This window comes from Pyxicephalus adspersus, chromosome 7, assembly GCF_032062135.1.
Source record: "Pyxicephalus adspersus chromosome 7, UCB_Pads_2.0, whole genome shotgun sequence".
Taxonomy (NCBI): Eukaryota; Metazoa; Chordata; class Amphibia; order Anura; family Pyxicephalidae; genus Pyxicephalus; species Pyxicephalus adspersus.
In genome coordinates this window covers 24,099,571-24,122,378 of record NC_092864.1, presented here as the reverse complement: position 1 = coordinate 24,122,378, position 22,808 = coordinate 24,099,571, and the positions used below count along the sequence as shown (strand labels likewise).

At 38.5% G+C, this 22,808-nt stretch overlaps 1 protein-coding gene across 1 annotated transcript in view; it reads left to right on the top strand.

Moving 5' to 3' along the window:
* The window catches only part of TRRAP (transformation/transcription domain associated protein), a 94,672-nt gene that overhangs the window by 12,462 nt on the left and 59,402 nt on the right, over nt 1-22,808 (top strand). The window contains exons 13-33 of the mRNA XM_072419071.1: nt 372-690; nt 1,182-1,279; nt 1,790-1,984; nt 3,696-3,887; nt 4,127-4,292; nt 4,901-5,157; nt 6,739-6,939; nt 8,660-8,811; nt 8,917-8,932; nt 10,887-11,147; nt 11,474-11,635; nt 12,149-12,245; nt 12,375-12,496; nt 13,614-13,784; nt 14,696-14,764; nt 17,204-17,224; nt 20,443-20,562; nt 20,960-21,079; nt 21,686-21,856; nt 22,076-22,257; nt 22,348-22,546. Coding sequence (XP_072275172.1) covers nt 372-690; nt 1,182-1,279; nt 1,790-1,984; nt 3,696-3,887; nt 4,127-4,292; nt 4,901-5,157; nt 6,739-6,939; nt 8,660-8,811; nt 8,917-8,932; nt 10,887-11,147; nt 11,474-11,635; nt 12,149-12,245; nt 12,375-12,496; nt 13,614-13,784; nt 14,696-14,764; nt 17,204-17,224; nt 20,443-20,562; nt 20,960-21,079; nt 21,686-21,856; nt 22,076-22,257; nt 22,348-22,546 — 3,291 coding nt within the window. The remainder of the gene's footprint in view (nt 1-371; nt 691-1,181; nt 1,280-1,789; nt 1,985-3,695; nt 3,888-4,126; nt 4,293-4,900; nt 5,158-6,738; nt 6,940-8,659; nt 8,812-8,916; nt 8,933-10,886; nt 11,148-11,473; nt 11,636-12,148; nt 12,246-12,374; nt 12,497-13,613; nt 13,785-14,695; nt 14,765-17,203; nt 17,225-20,442; nt 20,563-20,959; nt 21,080-21,685; nt 21,857-22,075; nt 22,258-22,347; nt 22,547-22,808) is intronic.

The window sequence follows — 22,808 nt, the reverse complement described above, 5'->3', positions numbered from 1 at the left end:
TATGTAGAAATCTCACATTGTATAGTTTGAGTTATCCATCATTAGCTTACATATATTGGTACTGACAGCATCGGCCCTGTTCCCAGCTAAGCTCTCCAACTAAGGTTCATAGCCCTTGCAGACATTGATTGTTTCATTACTAGTCTGTGAGAGGTCTGTAAATGTTGATATTTTTAGAAGGGGTGTTAAACATTCATTTGGTGCAAAACATAATGTTTTTTATTATTTTATAAATAAGCAAAGTGTAATCTTTTTATTTTGCTTGCTTTTGTTCTTGGGTTTTTTTTTTTAATTTCTGTACAAAGCTAAGTATCTGCTAATAAGATTTTTAATTTTATCTTTTATCTTTTTTTTTTTTTCTTTGAATGCAGGTGTTTGTCTTGAAATTCCACACAATCTCCCGCTACCAGTTGTCTGCAATTTTTAAAAAGTGCAAACCCCAGTCTGAGCTGTCTGCAGCTGATGCCATCCTAGCCAGTGTCCCACCAGCTGCTCCTGCTAATGCTTTGCCTGCTGCACCCACCACACCGCTTACCCAGGTTCCACTTCTAGTCTTTGACAAGCAAGGTGATAAAGACAAGGAGGACAAGCAAACTTTTCAAGTGACTGATTGTCGCAGCTTGGTGAAAACTCTGGTGTGTGGGGTGAAGACTATCACTTGGGGAATTACATCATGCAAAGCACCTGGAGGTATTCATTTTTCAAGAAATCATGTTATCCATGTTTTGTAAACTGCTAAGCCCTCCACTCCCTATGTTAGAAAGTTAATCAAAGGCAGACATGGGTTACAACTCTGTCTTACTCCACACATACAGTTGACATACAAATGAGTAAGTTAGTCCCTCCCATGGGCTAAATAGTTTTAGATATACTTTTTTTATACTAAACACTGTAATTCTTTTACTTACCCTACTTACCCTTTGCTGCAATTTTATGTAGCACTTTGCAGAGTTCGATGAAGAGTTTGTGTATTTTGATGTCCCGTAGGTTCATCAGATTCATTATCCCTGATATAGTGATGCAGAACTATGCATGCTTATGCCAGGGAGCATTTATAACCAGCAGTAAAGCTAAAATAGGTAAAAAATGAGAGTGCAAAACAATTTTGGTAATTAGGGAGTTACCATCTTTTTTGCCACTGATAAGTATTTCTCATAATTCCCTCTCGTGTTCATTTACAGAAGCTCAGTTTGTTCCGAACAAGCAGCTGCAACCCAAAGAGACCCAGATTTACATCAAGCTTGTGAAGTATGCCATGCAGGCTCTAGACATCTACCAGGTAATGTGTACTTTTGGATTCTTGGTATTTAGGATACAAATATATTGCAATGGCCCTCTGTTGACAGACAGAAAAAAATCAACACAATCAAATGCATATGTTAAATAATCGTTTTATAGCGTATTATAGCTTGTTTTTTTGCTATGTACAAAAAAGAAGAATTTTTAGGATAACATCACTAAAACATTGAGTTAGTTAAGTGTGTTGCAATTCAAGAAGCATACTGATAGGTGATCAGAATGTTGAGAGCTCACCGGTGTGCTGCTTTACTTTCACACAGTCACACATGAGACCTATAATTGATACTGTAGCAGTAATGGATGATGTCCACTCCTGTGCCAGGCATGACTGCTGTATAGCGCAGCTGTGTAAACCTCATTTTTTTTGGCAACACAGGTCCTGTTTTACAAGCTTTTATCATTTTGGTACCCTTTCTTTATCAGTAATCAAATATGAGTCTTTCACTATGAATTTGTCACTCAGTAAAAATCTTGTTTCTTCATGGTTTAGGTCCAGATAGCTGGAAATGGACAGACATACATCAGAGTAGCCAACTGTCAAACTGTGCGCATGAAGGAAGAGAAGGAGGTGTTGGAGCACTTTGCTGGTGTCTTTACTATGATGAATCCTCTGACCTTCAAGGAAATATTCCAAACTACAGTTCCCTACATGGTGGAAAGGATTTCTAAAAACTATGCTCTCCAGGTGTGTGCTCAGACTAAAATGTAAATGTGCTCCGGTGGTTGGCCATTGCTCCAAGGGCTGATGCTTTTTAAGCCCAGGCTTGAAAAAAACTGCTTGATTTCCTATTTAGTGACGATAACCTGTCAGGTTGCAACTATTCCAATCTTTAGAAACAATAGTAAAAATATGGTTGTGTTGGGAAATAGATTGCTTTTAACTGTGGTCAGTTTTTATATTAAGAACCCTTTAGGTAGTAAAGAGTTACATTTTTACTTTCTCAGTTCTATATACCATAAAAGCTAATCATTCTGTAGCTCAAAATAAGAACTAGGGAGGCTCTTCAAGATAACACTGAAATTGCCAAGAGGACACCTGACAGGTCTTAAAGTGTACCTATACTCAGAATTTTCACTTTACATAAAAGGTTAGAGAACCGCCCCTAATTCTCGGCTGCCTAGGCGGTCGAGAATGAATGGGAGCGCAAATCCTCCCGGGATCCCTACGTCAGGCATCCGTGAGGCTCTTGGGTGCTCCTACACATGCCTGAGCATATCAGGCATGCGCAGAAGGAGCCTATGTGCAGTGATATCGGCAAATTTTTCGTCTTCGTCTTCCTGGTTCTTCATCCTACGTCACCCAATCTTGCGCCTGGGTCCGGTGACATAGAATGAAGAACCAGGAAGAAATGATGAGGATTGCGGTGCCCAGAGCGTCGTCCTGACATTCGTCTCGGAGACTGAGTATAGTTCCTTTTTAACTTCTAGTAAGAGTAAAATGTTTTGTTTGAACTTTATAAAGATAAAATAAAATGCTTCCAATGGTATATTAAACAGACTTAAACCTCAGTGTTAGGGTTCACACTGTAATACAATAAGAATATACAAAAGCAAGCATATAAACATGGATTTTACAGTTAAGCTACGTACACACTTCCAATTATTATCGTTGGAAAACGAACGACGAACGATCCTGCACGATATCTACGAACGATCGTATAGCACCGATCCTGCACATAGAGATAACGACACGATCGTTCGTAGATATTGTACACACAATAGATACGATCGTTTGAGCGATAGAGGAACTATGTGCACGACAGGAAAGTGAACGAACGTTCGTTCATTACGCATGCTCAGACCATGGACGATCAACGAACGATCGTACACACGAACGATGTTCAACGATCGTCGTCCGATCCGCCGGTCCGGTCGTTCATTTCCAACGACTTTCCTTGTTCGTCGGCGTCGTTGGTTACTTTTTTTACGAACGATTTTTGCCCAATCGATCGTTTGTCGTTCGTTCGTTTTGAACGATAAAAATTGGAAGTGTGTACGCACCTTAACACTAGTTTAAAGTAAACATTGCAACAATAACTTACAGTTCCACGTTATCTAATATGCAGTTCCACTTTTATCTTTATAACTGCAGAGAAAAAGTTTAACCTTTACTGTAGAGTTTATATTAAGAAATATTATGTGCACATAACCTTTCACAGGTTACTGCTCAGTTCTATCCTGAATTGGCCCTTCTAGAAATGGTGGGCAACTAAAATTTAGATTTATATAAAAAAAAACATAAGCAGGTTGCATTGTGAATGAAATCTCTGGTATTGACTAAATTTTGATCCTACCAGATATTTATACAGCTTTATTGGTGGTCACCACTGGGCACCAGGGACCTTTTCCTTTGTCAAGTGATGTTTAATTTGATCGAGCGGCTTGTTTTTTTCTAGATTGTTGCCAATTCCTTCTTGGCGAACCCTACCACGTCAGCCCTGTTTGCTACCATCCTGGTGGAATATTTGTTGGAAAGGCTTCCAGAGATGGGATCCAACGTCGAGCTGTCCAATTTGTATCTCAAGCTGTTCAAGCTAGTGTTTGGCTCCGTCTCTCTGTTTGCTGCAGATAACGAGCAAATGCTTAAGGTAAGATGATAAATTGCCATTCCATCGAGTCTTTCATTGACATGGTAACTCCTGGCAAATAAAAAAAAAAAAAACATATACCCCACATGTTTTTTTTTTTTTTAAATCTGATGCACATCAGTTGACATTTTCCTGTCCACCTTCCTTTCTTCATTGTCTACCGAAGTCCATAGCCCCAAACTTTTAACTACATTGCTCATTGGTCTTATATTTCTCTATTTTTTTTTTCTTTTTTGTAGCCACATTTACACAAAATAGTAAACAGCTCAATGGAGCTGGCTCAGACTGCCAAGGAACCATATAACTACTTCTTACTGCTTCGAGCTCTCTTCAGATCAATAGGAGGAGGAAGCCACGATCTCCTGTACCAAGAATTCCTGCCTTTACTACCCAATTTACTGCAAGGTCAGTCTAAGTCCAGGTTCTGAATGATTCTGACATCGCCTTTTTAATAGCTTCCATTTGTTTGCCACATTATGCCAGATTTAAACTTGTTAAAAACAAAAAAATGACACTTGCCGTTAATCCATCAGATTCCTCAATGGCGCTGGTCCTTCTTGCGATCTGGTCCCATTTCACCCTGGGATTCCTCTTCATCCTGGACTTCTTGCTCTATCACCTAATCTCGCACTGCACAGGTGCGAGATCGGTCAATGTAGCTGCAGTGAAGGGGAAAAAAGGGAGCCGATTTCTCGGCATGATATCGGCATCTATTTCCCCTAGAAGGAAAAGATGCCCCTTCTGCACATGCCTGAGATCAGGGCATGCGCAGAAGGAGCAGCCAAAGCCTCCCGGGGACCTGTGCTCCCAATAATTCTTTGATTGCTTTGCTTTGGTGATACACCCACATTTTGCACTGTATAAAGAAAGGTTGTCTACCCTTCTATTTAAGTTAAAAATGTTGAGTTTAGGTAAGCTTTTAGTATCAACTTTTGAGTTTTCAAACTTTGAGTTTTCCTGTGTGCAATATATCTGCAAAGTCTGTATCTGTAACAATATCTTGTTGATTTCAGGCTTGAATATGTTACAAAGTGGCCTACATAAACAGCACATGAAGGATCTGTTTGTGGAACTGTGTCTCACTGTGCCTGTTCGTTTGAGCTCTCTATTGCCATATCTTCCTATGTTGATGGATCCACTGGTCTCTGCTCTGAATGGCTCTCAGACTCTTGTTAGTCAAGGTCTAAGGACTCTGGAACTGTGTGTGGATAACCTGCAGCCTGACTTCCTATATGACCACATTCAGCCTGTCCGTGCTGAGCTTATGCAGGTAATGTGAACTGCTATCATTAGGGGGCAGTATTGGATCATGAAAAGCCAGTGTATAGTGGAATCAGTTTGTTCTGTATTCCCAGTTGAGGAGACATTTCAGTCTTGTGTCTGGGGTGATTTAAATCCTATTTTCTGTGCATTGGATCCTTGATTGGAACAGAATGCAGAGTATTACAGAAAACATTTTGACATTTCCGTTAATGGATCATCTGATGATTTTTAAGCAAGCTCTGAAAGCACAGATAACATCTAAAATGAAAAATATATATTTCACAAATCAACTTTTTTAGGTTAAAAAAAAGCTTGAAAGCAGAGTAGCTGGTAATAAAAGCTTATTGACACTTGCAAGGTTACAAAACGTTTAGGAAGTACACCACTAGTGCAGCCCTGTTTGTTTTTTGTTTTTTTATATATTATAGAGCAAGGCAGTGCCCAATCATTTCTATGTGTCATGAATTTTAAATTCTACCTAGATTTGGGTTTGATAAATAGGTTATGTCATTTTAACTTTTTTACATCAGTAGTACAATAAAAAAAAAGTGGGGGTTACCTCTCCTTGGTTCCCATTTGGCAAGACCCCTGGGAGCAGTAACAGGTGGTAACCCCTAGGCTTTTTCAAGGGTTTGCAAACACCTGTACATGTTCTCTGGAATGTTGGTCGTCAACCATTGGTCCACAAGAAAATTTTGATTGTCCGAGGCTCTGGCTGGTCCCAGGCTCGGGGAAATAGGTGGGTTGCTTACGAAGGCTCAGATCTTAGTGGGAGTGGGAGGGTTCTGGCATCATGACGTCACGAAAGGGAAAGTTTCTTCCCCTTTGAGTGACACCTGGGATTGGTTTAAAAGTTTTATTTGTAAAAAAAAAAAAAACAAAAAACAAAATGTGAACTGCACCTTATTTGCGTGCATTCTAATGCTGGGTAAAAAATTGCAGCAAGAGTATAACTTTGATCAGGAATTAGCATTTTCATGCTGTATGAGATATAAAAATTGCTGTATAAGATTAACAATTGCAAAGTGAAGTATTCCTTTAAACATCAGCTATTGTTTAAACCTGTGTACAGACTAACTTTGGTAATTAGGCAAGCCACTGCCCTGATGCATTCAGCTGCATCTGTAAAAAGACTTTTGTCCTACAAAACCGATAGGGAGAGAGCCTTTTAAATTATGTGGAAAGAATGAGATGTTATGAAGAAATTATGTGGAAAGAATGTCTCTTTAAAAATATGTACACAACCACTATAGACTCCCTTTAAATCCAAGCTCTTGTTTTTTCCTTGTACAAAAGAGTGAAAAACTAATGGACCAACTCAGCTTGTCAGTAGGAAATAAAAAAATGCAGTTGGCCTTTCACATTATATTTTCTATCATAGCTGAGAGAAACAAATACCGGTATGTTTTAAAATTTATGCTATTTGGTTAGAAGACAGCCATGGCATGTAGAGACACTTGCCAAGTAGGCAGTTTAATCATCCTGGGAGTATTAGTTATATCAATTTAGGATAAGTAAATAATTACTGGCTGCTGGTAATTATGTGAATATCAAGATGTTTAAATGGAAAATGTTGCTATTATTCTAGGCCTTGTGGAGGACCCTTCGTAACCCAGCAGACAGCATCTCTCATGTGGCGTACAGAGTCCTGGGAAAATTTGGTGGCAGCAATCGGAAAATGTTGAAGGAGTCTCAAAAGCTGCAATATGTTGTAACGGAGATACTGGGGCCCAGTATTACAACCGAGTTTGCAGACTGTAAGGCTTCCATTCAGCTTCCAATGGAAAAGGTGGGGTTTCATAGTGCTATAGCAGTTTATCTCTTTGCACTGGTCAAATCTTTGTTAAAATTATTTAACCCCAATATGATTCCTAGTTCTCCAGTGCATGAAGTCATTGAGATCCGCATCTTCGTTGATGGACCAAAGGCGCAGTCACTTCCCAAAAAACTCAGTGTACTGCCGATACCCTGGATTTAAGTGTTGGCATGCTATGAAGGGTGTTCATGCTCCTAATGTGATCAAAAGAAGCTGGGTGCACATGGGTTATCTCCATGTGGAATAAAAGGTTTAGAAGTCCTTCCTGGACATGTTTCACCCCAAAAAAAGCTTAATTGTAGACAGGAGAGGTACACTTACACAGAATGAGCTTATCAATGTGCCCTCAGTTTCTTTGAATTACCCGTATAGAATATGAGTATATGCTATACATGCATACGCATTTCCCCTTTTTAAAACCGTGCGAATAGTACATGTTGATCCTACAAGATTTTGCTGCACTGAAATCATAAGCAGTGCCAGCTTAGTTTTAGTTCTCTGAACTAAAAAACTTCTCCACATCTTCATATCAAAAATTCAGAGCAAATATAGGAGCCTTGTTCCTTCTGCAGAATGTCCTATATTGTGTAATAGTCAGAGATTGAGAGATACGTAATAATCATTTTCTCTTTGGTGTCATTGGGTTCCTAAAACTATTAATGCAGGTTTGGTTCAGGGGCAGACAGTGCATTTTATCTAGTACTGGTTCTCAAACCTTTGAACATAAAGTACTCAGGGCTGAGCGCTTTCTTTTCCAGTCTCTATAGAAGAGATTGTTGAACTTCTAGGTAACCTCACTGTTATTCTGATACTTACAGACAGACGTTCACTTTCCTGTCGTGCACAGACAGACACACTTACAGACTCGCATAAAACTAAAACCTACAGTGCAATGTTGATTTCTCTTGTGCAGCAAGGGTTTAATTCTCTCTAAATGGTTTAAAAGGCCTCGTATGATGCTACCCCAGAGGCACACGGTGATATTTTGTGTTGTTGTGATCTTTAAAGGTCAGTTTTAGTTCACATTAATTATGGTTTAATCAGGTATGAAATTCATGCAGTGAACGTTTTAAATGTCTTGACGTTCCTCATTTGGACTTCAGCTGCATTTGTAGTGTAAGAGGAATATGTAGAGATTTACATTTTTTAGGGTCTTTACTTCTTATAGGCTGAGCAAATTAAATTTTCATGGGTTCTGAAGAACTAAAATCTATATAGTTTTTAATGATTTAAGGGATTTGCACATTGCCACTTATAGTTTGTAAATTAGTCTTTCCTGTTTAATGAAAGTATCAAAACTTCACCTGGTTTGTATCATAAGATAAAGGGGGTCCTGTTTCTAACAGCCCATCGTACTGCATTTGTGTTGGTAGCTCCGTAAATTCTGCCAACGGATCTCTTACCAGGCTCTCTTGCAAGGTGTGCCCACCATGAAAAAGCTCTCTTTCCCATTTCAGTATGTGCTTATGAGGGGAATCAGAAAGATAGTTCTGTTCTGCCACTTGTCTTTGTGTATTACACTTATCAAAAGAAAGGCCTGATGTGTACAAAATAGACTCAGAAGGTAGAGAAAGTTTCTCATAAAAAGTTTGGCAGGGTTCTGTTCTTTAAACAAATGGATTTCTCCTGAGACTCAGACTGTGCACTGTGTGTGTTTTTTGACTCTGATTTAATTATTGTTTACTCTCTTTAGGCCATCGAGACAGCGTTGGATTGTTTGAAGAGTGCAAACACTGAGCCTTACTATCGCAGACAGGCTTGGGAGGTGATCAAATGTTTCCTGGTGGCAATGATGAGTTTGGATGATAATAAACACGCCTTGTACCAGCTGCTGGCACATCCCAAGTAAGAAATGATTTCTTCTTTGGCATGCACGCAGTCCTGAAGACTTTAGAGAAACGAGAATAGCTTTTGCTCAATTTTGTTGATCTTTTTTTTACCTTTTTACAGGATAATAACCAGAAATGTTTGAATTCCACACTTCTCATTACATGTAAAAACCCTTGTTTTAGAATAAAATGAACACAAGAGATACTTCTGTGACAGATCAAAAGTAGCTGCACAATTTTGCTCTGTCTCATGTTGATGTTCCATAATTGGCTATAACCAGAGTTGAACAGCAAGAGATCAAATTATACATTCTTAACTGCGTATTGGTAAAAAAACTTCAGACAAATTGTCTGCCTATTTATCTCCTGCAGAGCTCTGGCCTTTTTTGGTATCTAATGCTTCTGCGTGTGTCAGATGCCACTTCCACTTGTTTGCATCCTGGCTTCTACTTGTCACACTATATCACTTCTGTGTCCTGCGTTCTTGTAGCGGGCAGTGGAAATTGCTTTATGCAACATTCATAAGAGTCTTGGATACCAGTGGTTCCCAAAGCTCTGCAATAGGTGAGTTTGCAGCTGCCATGAATCTGAGAGGGCCAGACAGCATTTATGAGAACCACCTTGGCAGTCTATGCATTTTTCTCCGTTTTTAAATTAAGGAACATTCTTAAAAACATAGCAGAGTTGCGTTTTCCCATGAAGGACATTGCAAATGTGAAGACTGCAAAACCTCAGAAGGAAGATTTTTCACATCCTTTCCAATTAGAAGGAAATTCCATGAGACCTAAAACAAGCCATCAACAAACCATCATATTGTTTTTTTTTTATTGTCTATCATTCTCATGTGTCCATCGGCTAACAGCTTGTGCCTACTTTGTCACTTTGCCTGAAGGAAATCCATGTATAGTGTTTTGTCCAGGATTTGAATCTAGAACCCAGTGCTTTGTAGTCAAGAATGGTTGGGTGCCACCCTGCATGGTTTCAATAACCACACAGGTACCTGTTAGAAGTCTGATAGGCATGCCCTGCCCACTCCTACTTCTGGTTACTGGATTACATTAATGGCGACATCTGAGTGTGGGGTTTATAAACCAGAAGAGCTGTTACACAGGGAAATTGTTCTTTGTTTTTTGTTAATGCTATATCATTCACAAATGGCTTGTCTTACACTGCTTGAAGGATAAGGCTTACTGTGTTTAGGTTTGCTTTAATGCCAGAGGGGAATGCAGCATATTGAAACGCTATTTGATATTCAAAAGAAAGAACAGGATGTACAGTGACAGGTACATGGTACAGGACAGAACGGTAACAATGACACCACTACCTGGGGAACATTGGAGGAAACAGTTTCCATCTGTCAGCACACTAAAGTAAATGTTAGTCTATTAAATATTCTAATGCATTCCTTCTAAGTGGAAGCACAATAACATTTTAAAGCATTGATGGTGTGCGCCTCTAAATAGGAAGCAAAGCACTTAATACATCTTTACAGCAAATAGTAAATTGCCAAATTAAGTTTTTGCAAATTAACTCTTTTCAAGAGTTTTGTTCTTTTAAACATTTTAGACTTGCTTTGTAAGACTTCAACCTATCTAATGATGTGATCAAATATCTCCATCCATAACATATTAGTGTTAAAAAAGACGTGTGCCTCTTGAGGACAAAGAGTGTGGCACCTCTTGTGTTATGCTCCCAGCTTCTGTAGAATTGTACACTGGCAAAAAAAAAAAAAACTTGAAGGCCAGCCCAGAATAACCCTCCTTGTACCAGCATGACTTATGATTTCCAAAGAAACATTTGGGCTTCTTTGAACAAGAGTGCCACTAGGCAACACTTCAATGTGAAACAATTACCCAACATAACCCCACTATAATATTATAACATTAAAACATAATTATTTACCCTATAAAACCAGGGGAAAAAAACTAAATAAATACTTAAACCATATAGAACATTCAAATTAAGAAAATATTAAATTCTAAAATCTTTAAATTGAACAATTTGCTTTGAATTTACAGTGCAAGTCCTGGAAGGAACTTTTGCCTATACAATGCTTTTGTCCTAAAATCACCTTCCTGCTTCATATCCTAGGTTTCTAATGGAGCAGTGGCCATGGCTAAAACCACTCTAGAGCAGCTTTTAATCCGATGTGCAACTCCACTCAAAGATGAAGAGAAAACAGAGGATATTACGAATGCACAGGAAAAGTCCTTTCATCTGGTGACACATGATCTTGTGCGGGAAGTAACCTCACCGAACCCCACCGTCAGAAAACAAGCTATGCATTCTTTGCAGGTCCTTGCACAAGTCACTGGCAAAGGTGTCACCATGATTATGGAACCCCATAAAGAGGTATGAAGTTATTTTGGCTAGAGACAAAGAACTTTGGTGCAGAAGTATTAGCTTGATGCGATTTTTGGTAAGGGATTTGACCCATTGGAGTTATACCGTTCAAATGAACTAAAGTTTCATGGCAAGGTGACTACTGTTACGTATATTGCTTAAAGGATATACATCAACTGTGTTTTCAAAGACCTATAGTACACACAAAGTAATTACCATTTAAAATATAATTGTGTTTTTAGTTGTATTACACGTTGTAAACCTTTAAATAGATCTATAAATGATACTAATTACTTTCTTTGTGCATAACTTGGTATTTTTTGCCCGTTTTCTAGGTCCTGCAGGACATGGTCCCTCCAAAGAAGCATCTGTTGCGTCACCAGCCAGCAAATGCCCAGATTGGGTTAATGGAAGGAAACACTTTCTGTACCACCCTGCAGCCAAGACTTTTCACTATGGATCTCAATGTTGTGGAGCATAAAGTTTTTTACTCTGAGGTATCTTATTTGTAGAATGATTAGAAAACGACCTTTTAAAAGACAATGCAAAAAGTGTAATTTAAAAACACAGAAAATATTCGTGTCACCTCGAATGACAATGTCACAGAATAATATCATGTATTGCCACCTAGTAATCATTTTTTTCTTTTCATAATGGCAATCCCTAATTGATTGTCGAACCATAATTACTGCTGACGTGCTGACATAATTACTGCTGCATTACGTGGTGATCAGACTGAAAAACTTGATGAATCTGAGGATAACCTCAGAAGAATAGAAATCTTTTCAGCTTGTTTCTGATGCTACTAATGGGGCAAACCTATGAATAGTCATATTTTATGTGTAAATAAGGCTGTGTACTTTTGTGAATTTTTTTACATTACATACTTATGGCATTATCTTTTGATAGCCATACTGATAGTCAATATCTTTTACATATGTATCTAATGGGAAAATACATGTAATAGATGTGTGTTACATTTGTTCTGCAACTTTTTTTCTTTGGTACAGCTCCTAAACCTGTGTGAAGCAGAAGATGCCACCCTAATGAAACTTCCGTGTTATAAAAGCCTTTCTTCTCTTGTTCCTTTGCGCATTGCTGCTTTAAGTAAGTCCATTGCTTTTCTTTTTTTGTACAGCTGGCTTTGAGTTATGTGGCCTTTGGCTGCAAATGAACAGTACTTTTGTAGTGATAGTAGGGCTATGAGTGATAATGGACACTGTCTTGTTTGAACAGATGCCTTAGCAGCTTGCAACTACTTGCCGCAGTCCAGAGAGAAAATCATTGCAGCTCTTTTCAAAGCCCTGAACTCTACAAACAATGAGCTACAGGAGGCCGGTGAAGCATGTATGAGGAAGGTAAGAAGACCAGAATAAAATGAATGTGGTTATTTATATGGGATGTTGGGTTAAGGAAAGTGCTTTTTAAAGTGCTAGAGGAACACTTAATGGAAAATTTGTCAAGTTAAGGCCACTTCTGATCCACACTGTACTGTAGCATTCTGCTGGGGGCTTGATCTTTCCCAGCAGCTCCCATTAAAGTGAATGGGGGGAGGGGGAATATTTTTTGCAAGCATCTGAAGCAGATTGGTTGCCATTCACTTTTGGTTGTGTGGTTGCGTTTTAGACATAGATGTATGCAAATATGGTTGCCCATGGTGTGGTTAGCCTCTTCCATCTGCACAGCAGGGAAAACCATGAAAACTTATTCCTTGGGTCTGAAAGGGCCCTAAACTAAAGGAGTTTTCGAGTAAATTATATTCGTAGTGCTTGCTTTTTGCCTGCCATACTTACGTAAAGACTATAAAACAAGAGAATACAGCAAATTCTGATTCATTGGGTTGCACAGTATGATCTGCATTTAGTTGCCCTATCTTTTGCATATTAACCTCACTGGCGGTAATCCCTAGTGTGACTGGGGGTGAAATTTCAGTACCAAAAGCGAGACTCGGGGTGGAATTGCCAGGGAGTTCAAAAAGCTTACCTGGTAATTGGTGCCTGCCGTGTCCTCCAGCGGTGCCCGCCATCTGTAACCTGCTGATGCCCGGTTGGCACCTGCATCCTTGGTGTGTGAACGTTGGGGACGTGAGGCCAGGGGAAGCAGATGCCAGGCATCTGCATGTGGCTGGGAGGCAGGATCAGGCAGGAAATTTAAAATACTAAGTATTTTTAAATGTACCGCTTCTACATTTAAAAATACCTAATATTCAAACTGCCAGGGAGGTTGTCTTGCTCTCATGAGCTTTAGCTTGTGTAAGAGCTGTGAGTACAGCAAGCTTTCTGCAAGCTTTGTTGAAGTCGCTAAAGAACTCTTCAGTTCTAGTTTGGGAATGTGTAACACAGATCCATGGGGAGGTGGTTGGTCACTTTACCTGTTTTCAATTCTAGTAGTTTTACCTGAGGTAGTGACTGGCACTTCTAGATGGATGTTTTTCATAAAACCATTTTAACCAAATATGTATTTTTTTTATTGCAGTTTTTGGAGGGAGCCACCATAGAGGTAGACCAGATCCATACTCACATGAGACCCCTACTGATGATGCTAGGAGACTATCGGAGCCTGACTCTCAATGTTGTGAACCGCTTGACCTCTGTCACCCGGCTGTTCCCTAACTCTTTTAATGATAAGTTTTGTGATCAGATGATGGTAAGAGGAAAAATATTTTTAATTCTATGGTTTTAGATTAGGATTGCTAACTACTCCTAGGCATTAATTTCCTGGAAATAGTTAAATTATTTAGTTGCTGTAGGTATTGAAGCATGAAGGCTGAGCTTTTTACTTTAGCATCGGGACATATCAATGTAAATCTTTATAACAGAAAAGATAACTACCCAAACCTGACCAAAACACTATAGTTCCCCGTGGGAAGCAACAATAGGGGCCCAATGTTTGCAGTAAAGCTGTAGGATGCAACATTTTCCCAATTTAAATTTTGCCCAATAATGTTTTTTGTTTTTCTGATACTGTGGACTAGGGTTAATGCCTCTGTCAGTAACTTTGCCTGTATTCCGGTTGGTTCTCTCTCGTACATCCTTTACATCTAGTATGTTAGTTTTTACATTTGTGGTAATGACTGTAGCAGATGGTTGGCATTACTTTCATTAAAAATAAAATGTTCCTCTTGGGGGTCTCTGATATCCCTCTGTATCTGGGCAAATAATAGTTCTATTGTGATCTGTACAGTGTACCATAAACAAGAATATGTGAGATCCCTTAATAATGGTGAATAGATGGATATGGGGTAGCTAAGGAATTAAGAAATAGCTCTTGCCTCTGGTGACCAACAGACTTATAAGATGCTAATAGGTAAACTTACAACCTATAGTTAACTCTTCAAACCCGAATTCCTGTTTGTATTGACTTATTTTAAATATGGTTTATTTAGAGGTGTGCACTCAATCAAAATGTATTTAATATTATTTAAGTGTATTTCTGAAAAACGAAATGTATGGTTTATATTAGAGTTTCAATAAACCTTTACAAGTAGCTTGACATTGTGTTCCAACTTGGTACCCTGGTATGTTGCTAATCTTCAGAATTGCTCTTTGTCCTCACAGCAACACCTGCGTAAATGGATGGAAGTTGTAGTGATCACCCACAAAGGAGGACAAAGAAGTGAAGGCAATGTAAGTACAGAACTTTCTGGCATTTTGTCCAGTATCTCCGCCATATTACATCCCGTTGTTGTCTGCTTCCAAGTGATATAACTTATTGGCAGTGCAATTTAAGAGGCATGTTATCTCTTGCAGTCTGCACTGAGAGCGAGCTCTCACCTAGAGGAAAGGGAATAAAAATACACACAGTAATTGATTTTTGCAACTTTTGGATGAGAACAAGTTTGTTTATTAGAGGTGTTCAGGTTGTGTTTACAGAACACCAGACAAGCAGCTAATAATGGGATTGGCGTTATCTCACTCTTGATTGGGGACATAAGTACCGTCTGGCTTTAAAGGATAAGTGCAGTTCATTAGCTCTGTTGATATATGTAACCAAATACAGCAGCCTTGGAAATATAACCTTATTTCTTTTCCTTTTTTTCCCTACCATCCGGTTTGACCCCCTTAATTCAATACTTAGTCTCCTATATCTGACACAAGTATGCAAAAATAGATAACTGACACTTCTGGTCTTCAAACTTTTTTCAGGTCATTGACCCTTTCATGCAGACCCTTTCATGTTGCAGCGGATCACTATACCGTCCTCCATTGTATTTCACCTTAAGACTTGTGTACTCGCAAGACAAGAAATACATGCAGGTGTCTACTATGCAACTTGCATATTAAAGCACCCTAGGCTTCAATGGATCCTAGGGTGCTCTAAATGACATGCAAATGTTTGTGCAGACATCTGCAATTTCCTGCTTTTTATGTCTGATGACTGTTTAGTACAGCGGTCGCCAACCAATTTTGTTGGTCTGCGTCTCTGGCCGGTGCACCACCGAGCGGGGTCAGAAGGACCTCGCTGGCGGGGTGCACTGGCCAGAGCCGCGTGCCACGTCCCCCGTACAAGTCCCAGGTTCAGGCAAGTGGGCGGGTTGTGTCCCTGAGCAGGTTTAGATCAGTGATGGGAGAGTGGGCGGGGTTAAGTCACAATGATGTCACTATGGGGGAGGTTTCTGCTCTTTTGACACTCGGCTTCCCACACATGCGTGGTCAGGTTCCGGTAATTTTAGTGGTCCGCGGGACTGAAAAAGGTTGGCAACCACTGGTTCAGAAAATTTTAATCAAACACAGGTTTCTTTTAAATTACCTTGATCAGAAGAATCTCTAGAACCTAGGATGTCGCTTGAATATGTTTATCCCTGGCTCCCTACCTCTCTGCTATACATCTTATTGCTCTTGTTGTTACTGTCACAATCATGGGCTCAAATGTTTTTGTAGTGCCACGCATCTTGACAAGCTCAGTTCGTGTGACCCTTGAATACCAACATCATCTCTGTGTTTAGAATTCTGCCCCAATTCTGAGTTTGCATTATTCCTGTACACTGTGTTTGCAGTTATTCTCTAGGGGGGGGGCTCAAGTCAAAGTGTTGGATTGTTTGTCAAAAAAATTTTTTTCCTTATAAAATTCTATACTGTGCCATATTTTCATCTGCTTAACAGAAACATATACCTTTTTGTTTTATGCCTTTCTCCTTTGACCGTTCCTTTGTAGGTTATGTATTACTACAGGTTTATGACTAATGATTCTCTATTAGGCCACATAATGGAAAGCGCGTTCATTTATAGTCACCATCCCCAGACCCATGTATGCCATAGTGATCATCTTCTAATCTTCCTCAATTAGAACTAGTAGGAAAGCAACATGAGGAATGGCTCATGACATCTGGAATGAAATGGAAAACACATTTTTAAGTAAAGATGCCACAGAGCTGGTCAATTCATATGATACTAAAATTCACATTATTTTAGTGAAAATAGAAATACAATCAAAAGATCTGCTCATATAATCATCTAAAGTTTTATATGCAAAACTTTATATTTTCTGTAAACACCAAGCTTCATTCTTTGACTCTTTATTAGAAAATGCAACCAGCCATCACATTAACACAATATATAATATATTTATAATAAGTATGTATTGACCTTGAATTGAAGTAACCTTGTCACATCCATTGGTCAACAGTAACTCTGTTTCTTATTGCTCTTTTGGTAATAATCTCAGAAGCTCAATTTACATTCCATGCTTATAATACAACAGGGCAGTGCAAAATAAGTGAGTGCTGAAAACCATGCCAATCGGTTAGATGTCCAGTTCTTGCCTAGTTAAGAGATGATCTCCGATTAGATACCATTGTTTATTGAACTTTCCTATTGCTTTGCTTACTCATTAAAAATAACATTTTGTATGTTTTGTGGTGTATTGGTTCACTGTAATATAAATGTGTGAGTATCTCTGGAGTCATGTCCCTTTAATGTGTTACTTGGATATATTTGTTACAAATACTCTGAGCTTCTCTACCGGTGTGGGTGTCTTAGTGAACACAATGGCTGAAGGCTGGTTCTTATATGTATAGTATACACCCACACACTTTAAATTCTCACTGTCATCTTTTTTTGGTCCAGCCTGCCATGGAAGGGGTAGAGGTGAGAATTGGAGCTGTCCAGAAGTTGTCGTCATGGTCTATTGTTTAACATACAAACGGTATCCTCAGACTTGTTCTTTGGTGACCTTGGCAAGAAAAATGAAGCATTGCACATGGCATCCAGTCTGGTTTCAGCTGTTTACAGTTTTGGTATAATTTGAAGGCAACCTTCTGACTTCCAGCTATATGTGATGGCTTCATTTTCCTTTTGTCATAATTATTTTTAAATGATTGTTTACCCGATTCCCAACGACAAAGGGGGTGATTAAAAGGTAAGTGTAAATGGATGGTCCCTAGTGCATCTGAATCACTTTAATTTCAGCTATTCTCACCTGCTGATAAGTTGGATTGGCATTGCTATTCTGGTTTATTGAATACTGTGTATAGTGTTGCTGTATATACAAAAGCCTGGTTTCAGCACCACACACAAGTAAATGGCCAAATATATTTTACCTAAATTAGACTGTGCCCCAAACAGGTATCAATAGTGGGTCAAACATGCCTGTATGGTTCAGTACTGTTACTGTATTAATACCAGAATCCAGATAGATGGACATGGAAAGTTCTGGTTGATTTTACATTTCTGACTTTTTTATGTGATTGTGGGGTGATATGGCTACATAATCATGCATGCTGGCTTCTGGATTGGTCTGCATTGCTCTTAAATTTTGTAACTTTTTGAGTTTAAAAAAAAAAAATATATATATATATATATATATGCACACTTTAAGGGCCAGTTCATGGTAAAGCCAGCTGGTAACCCATAAGAAGTTGTGCGCTAATTTTTTTTGTTCCAATTTAGTTGGTCTACTCTTAGAAAATCTGGGGTTGCCCTTTCTGTTCCTATAAAGAAAAGATTTCCATTTTGTCCAGCCTTGATTTTATTTTCTGTTGATAATCCTAATTTAACCCCAATCACCCTACAACGAACAAAGCTGAAAGCGAGGTAGTGCAGGTGCATTTTAGGACAATCCTGTATACTTCTCCTAAATGATACCCACATGATAAAAAAAACTCCTACCTTTGCTGCTTTGATAACATCATTGGGTCGGATAAGCCTGATAAAGGGTGCACAAGGACAAGTACGAGGGTCACCAAATTCAAATGTATTTATTGTGTCGTGTAAGAGCCTGTGTGCTTTTGTAACTTTCAATTGTTGTGTGCAGTCATTAATTGTTTGTTTGTGGCACCTGTTGTAATAACAAATTAATATCTGTTAACAACCTGCATGGCTTTAACTGTACAATAAGGTTTTCAAAAGCTTTGTAGGTTTCAGTTAACTAATTGCTGCAGTGTTCTCCAAACCTTTCTTTAACAATAGCCCTTCCCATTTAGTTATCAAATTTTCCTATAAAAACTATTATATTTTGTGGTTTACTTTTGGTCGTATTTTCTCTTTTGCTTATTTTGATTTTTACTCCTCAGTTTGAATGTCTAGGGACAGTGGTCTGCCCTGTTGACTACTTTGCAGAATTTTTTTTTTATTATCTTCTGAACATGACAAAGCCATATAGTTATCTTCAAATAACAAAGTCCTATACTTATTTTTGTTCCTTTTAACTACGTGGCTCTGTTTTTCTACACAGTTATGCAGTCTCACAAGCTAGGAGGGGGTTGTGTTAGGTTAGGTAAATAATATGGCTGCAACAGCCAGACATCACTAGGATTAAACATAGTAAAGCTAAATAAGCAGGCTGATATAAATCATTCATATATACGTCTATGAAATTTTATTCATTGGGTTTTAGCTTTTGATCCCATCATAAGAACAAGTAAGACTGGTTCTTTTTTTATATTTCATTATGGGTCCCACAACACACCAAAACGTGATAACACCGTGCAGTAAATATGCACACCTAGGAGGCCCATTGATAGTAGCACACCAAAACCATGTACATGAATGTTATACAAGATGCTGTGATAGTCTGTCGTATATTTAGGTAGTATTTGGTATAGTGGTCATAGGTGACAAGTTCAAACTTAGTTGATTTTCAGTGTTATATCATTATTGTCTACAACTGACTGTGCAGTGTTTCCTCAACTGTTCATGATTAATTGCACAGTGGTGGTGTAATCCCAGCAATACACACACACACAAAAAAAAAAAAAAAAAAAAAAAAGATTGTGAACAGTCGGTGACTCAAACCAAATACGCCCTTGTGATTTGCTCTGGAAGAAGCAGGCCAATTATGTACAGCTCTTTGCCAGTAGCAACTTATCTTCCACAGTAAAATCATATTAGTAGCAGCTTCATTTTGGCCTCAAGTTTTATTCATACCATCCTTGTTAAGGAAACATGAACATTGGGGACCAATTTGGGAAACACTTTCTAATTTTTAAAGAATCACTTTTGGTTTTATATTTAATAAACTAAAGGGAACTTATCTAGATAGCTGTTATATTTATTAAACTAAAGAAACCCTATCTAGAAAGATGTTATATTTAGAAGACTAAAGAGAATATATAGATAGCTGTTAAACACTGGTTTGTAGCCTTAGATCAGATGGGTTAAGGCTGCCCCTGCTCATCTCAGAAAAGCAGTTCTGGTGCCACGGTGGACTTTTGGCGATTCCATAAGTTAGGGAGTGGCAGCCACCAACACTGTATTTTTGACTTTCAAAAAATATCCTAAAACGCTCGGGACCCTTCCTTTGGTTCTTGCCTGTAAAGTGCTGGGAACATTTTTTCTAATTCCTGTTCTGACTTGCCACTTTATTTCCTTGGTGAATTTTGATACATTTTAATTGTGTTTCAACATTGTCCATCTCCCTTAGAGCAGACTGTTTAACAAAATCCAATTTTGGTCAGTGGAAAGTCTATATTCCCTTATCCCATCATCAGCAGCCAGATTTCTGCAAACCTAATTTAAGCAGAATAGAACATTTACAGCCGAGGGGTTTGCATAAACGTCAAAGCCATCAGTTTTTACGTATTTTGCTTATAACCATTGTGCCTTATTTAACCTGTTAAAAAGATGGCATCAGTGTAATGGTGTTAGGTCTGATTTATTAAAGTGAAAGGAAGCACTGTTCTTGTTACCTATGGCAGCCAATCAAAATCCCTCTGTTTTTATTTAATCTAAAATGCACCTGAAATTTGTTTTGTTATGGACAACAGGAACTTTTTCTTCTTTAATTCACAATGATCAGCAGGGTTATTTGAGTTTCAGATCTAAAAATGTTGTTTTTTAACGTGAGCTACCTATTTTCTTTTTCACAGGAAATGAAGATTTGTTCTGCAATTATCAACCTATTCCACCTTATTCCGGCTGCACCTCAGACTTTAGTTAAGCCATTACTGGAGGTTGTAATGAAGACTGAACGGGCTATGTTAATTGAGGTATATTGGTTTTCAAATGTTCATTTGCCTACAATCCGGTATAGAAGGCTGGGATGTGGCTTCTATAGTAAAGAATGTACACCTTATTTCTGAAACTGAAATCTAAAGCATTGGGTTATGTTTACCTGGAAATCTTTTGCTCGTTCATGTTCCTGTAGTCTGAATCCCTGTACTTCGTTACAGAGGCGCAGATATTCTTAACATATTACCACACACATAGTGATCAGCGGCATCATTGTGATTGCATTGTCATGGCCATTCTAGACGTTTCAATGTAAAACTAACTTGTTGTTTCGTACTATAGCAGGCATATCCAGTCACTGGGTTAAAACTGAGCTCTAGGATTGCTTTTGTTCTGTGACTGATCTGTGTTTTATTTTAATCTTAACATCTTCAGGCTGGAAGTCCATTTAGAGAGCCTTTGATAAAGTTCTTGACCAGACACCCATCTCAGACTGTGGAGCTTTTTATGATGGAAGCTACACTGAATGATCCGCAGTGGAGTCGAATGTTTATGGTAAGGTTTCAGTTTTCTCTTTGGAAACAAGCTTCTTTTATGTTTGAAAGGTAACTTTTCCTTTTTTTGTGTGAAAGAAAGTTATTTCTGGCTTCCTTAAGTGCATATTTCCTTTACTGTGTTCTGGTTCATGGCTTTACTTAACACCCAGTTGGTGTTGGTAACTTTAGCTTTCACTGATCTGTATGTAGGTGGTTAGCTCTAAATAGAAATGGCTGGCAAGTACTGTTGGCATCTACTTTAGATTTTTTTTTTATTTTTACCCTAACACTTCTATGTTACACGTACATTCTCATTCTGCCCCATGGACATTTGTTATTTTTTTAAGAAAGGCACATTGCTACTAAAATGCAGAGATGTGAATACACCTAGACATGGCAGTGTTCCTGATGTTTTGCCCAAAAACCTTATTTTGTGTGCCTTCAAGAAATGACGTTGGACATCCCTGCCCCAGTAGTTTAAAATGAGGGTGCCTAAAAAGTTGACATTGCTGATATGCTCCCCCTATATTGTTAGCCAACTCAATCTGCCCATCTGGGAAGGGAAAAACATCTGCAGTGATTCAGAACATGGAATACCCAGATCATTTTCTGTTTACATTTACAGAGCTTCTTAAAGCACAAGGATGCCAAACCATTACGAGATGTACTGGCTGCTAATCCAAACAGGTTTATTACCCTTCTCATGCCTGGTGTGACACAAGCCACGGTGAGGCCTGGTTCCCCCAGCACTAGTACTACAACAATGCGACTGGACTTGCAGTTTCAGGCCATTAAGGTAAGTGTGGTCTTATTCAAGGGCATATGATGAATAATCCATTTAGGAGTAGATTTTTTGTGATTCATGTCCTTTGTTTCCATTTTATCATTTATAATTTTTATAGGGTTAACCTACTGTTCTAAGTGAATATTGGCATTTTTCAATGTACTGCATTCTTTTGTTTAACCTAGTAAAGGATAATATACTTAATTTCCTTTGTTTTGTTTTTTTTTCTAGATAATCAGCATTATAGTAAAGAATGATGAAAATTGGTTGGCTAACCAGCATTCACTGGTAAGTCATTTAAGACGTGTGTGGGTAAGCGATGCCTTTCAAGAGCGACATCGGAAAGACAACATGGTGGCAACAAACTGGAAGGAACCCAAACTTCTGGCCTTTTGTCTTCTCAGCTACTGCAAGTAAGGCTGCAGATTTGTGATTGTAGTAATATAAAGCTCATTATATTGTGCCAAGAGATTTATTGAGTTGCGATTCTTTGGTTTTCGCAGGCGCAATTTTGGGGACATTGAACTGCTTTTCCAGTTACTTCGAGCTTTTACTGGGCGTTTCCTGTGCAACATGACTTTCCTGAAGGAGTATATGGAGGAAGAGATTCCCAAGACATACAGCATAGCCCAGAAGAGAGCACTCTTTTTCCGATTTGTTGAATTTAATGATTCTAACTTTGGTGATGAGCTTAAAGCTAAGGTGATTTTCCAGACTCTAAAAACAAGGATTTTTTTTTTTTTTTTTTATTGTATTATAAAAGAATGTTAATTTAGGGATGCAGCTGACCTCGGATTTAAAAACCTAAATAGATGGAGGGGCAGTGCTTCAAAAGTTATGGCAACACAGAACAGTGCATTGTTTTTGTGCCAAATCCATAGGACATCGAAAACTACCAAACTGTAATGCAATACCCCCTCAGCCTTCATTTATAACCTTTGTGTTTTTTTAGCTTTTTATATTA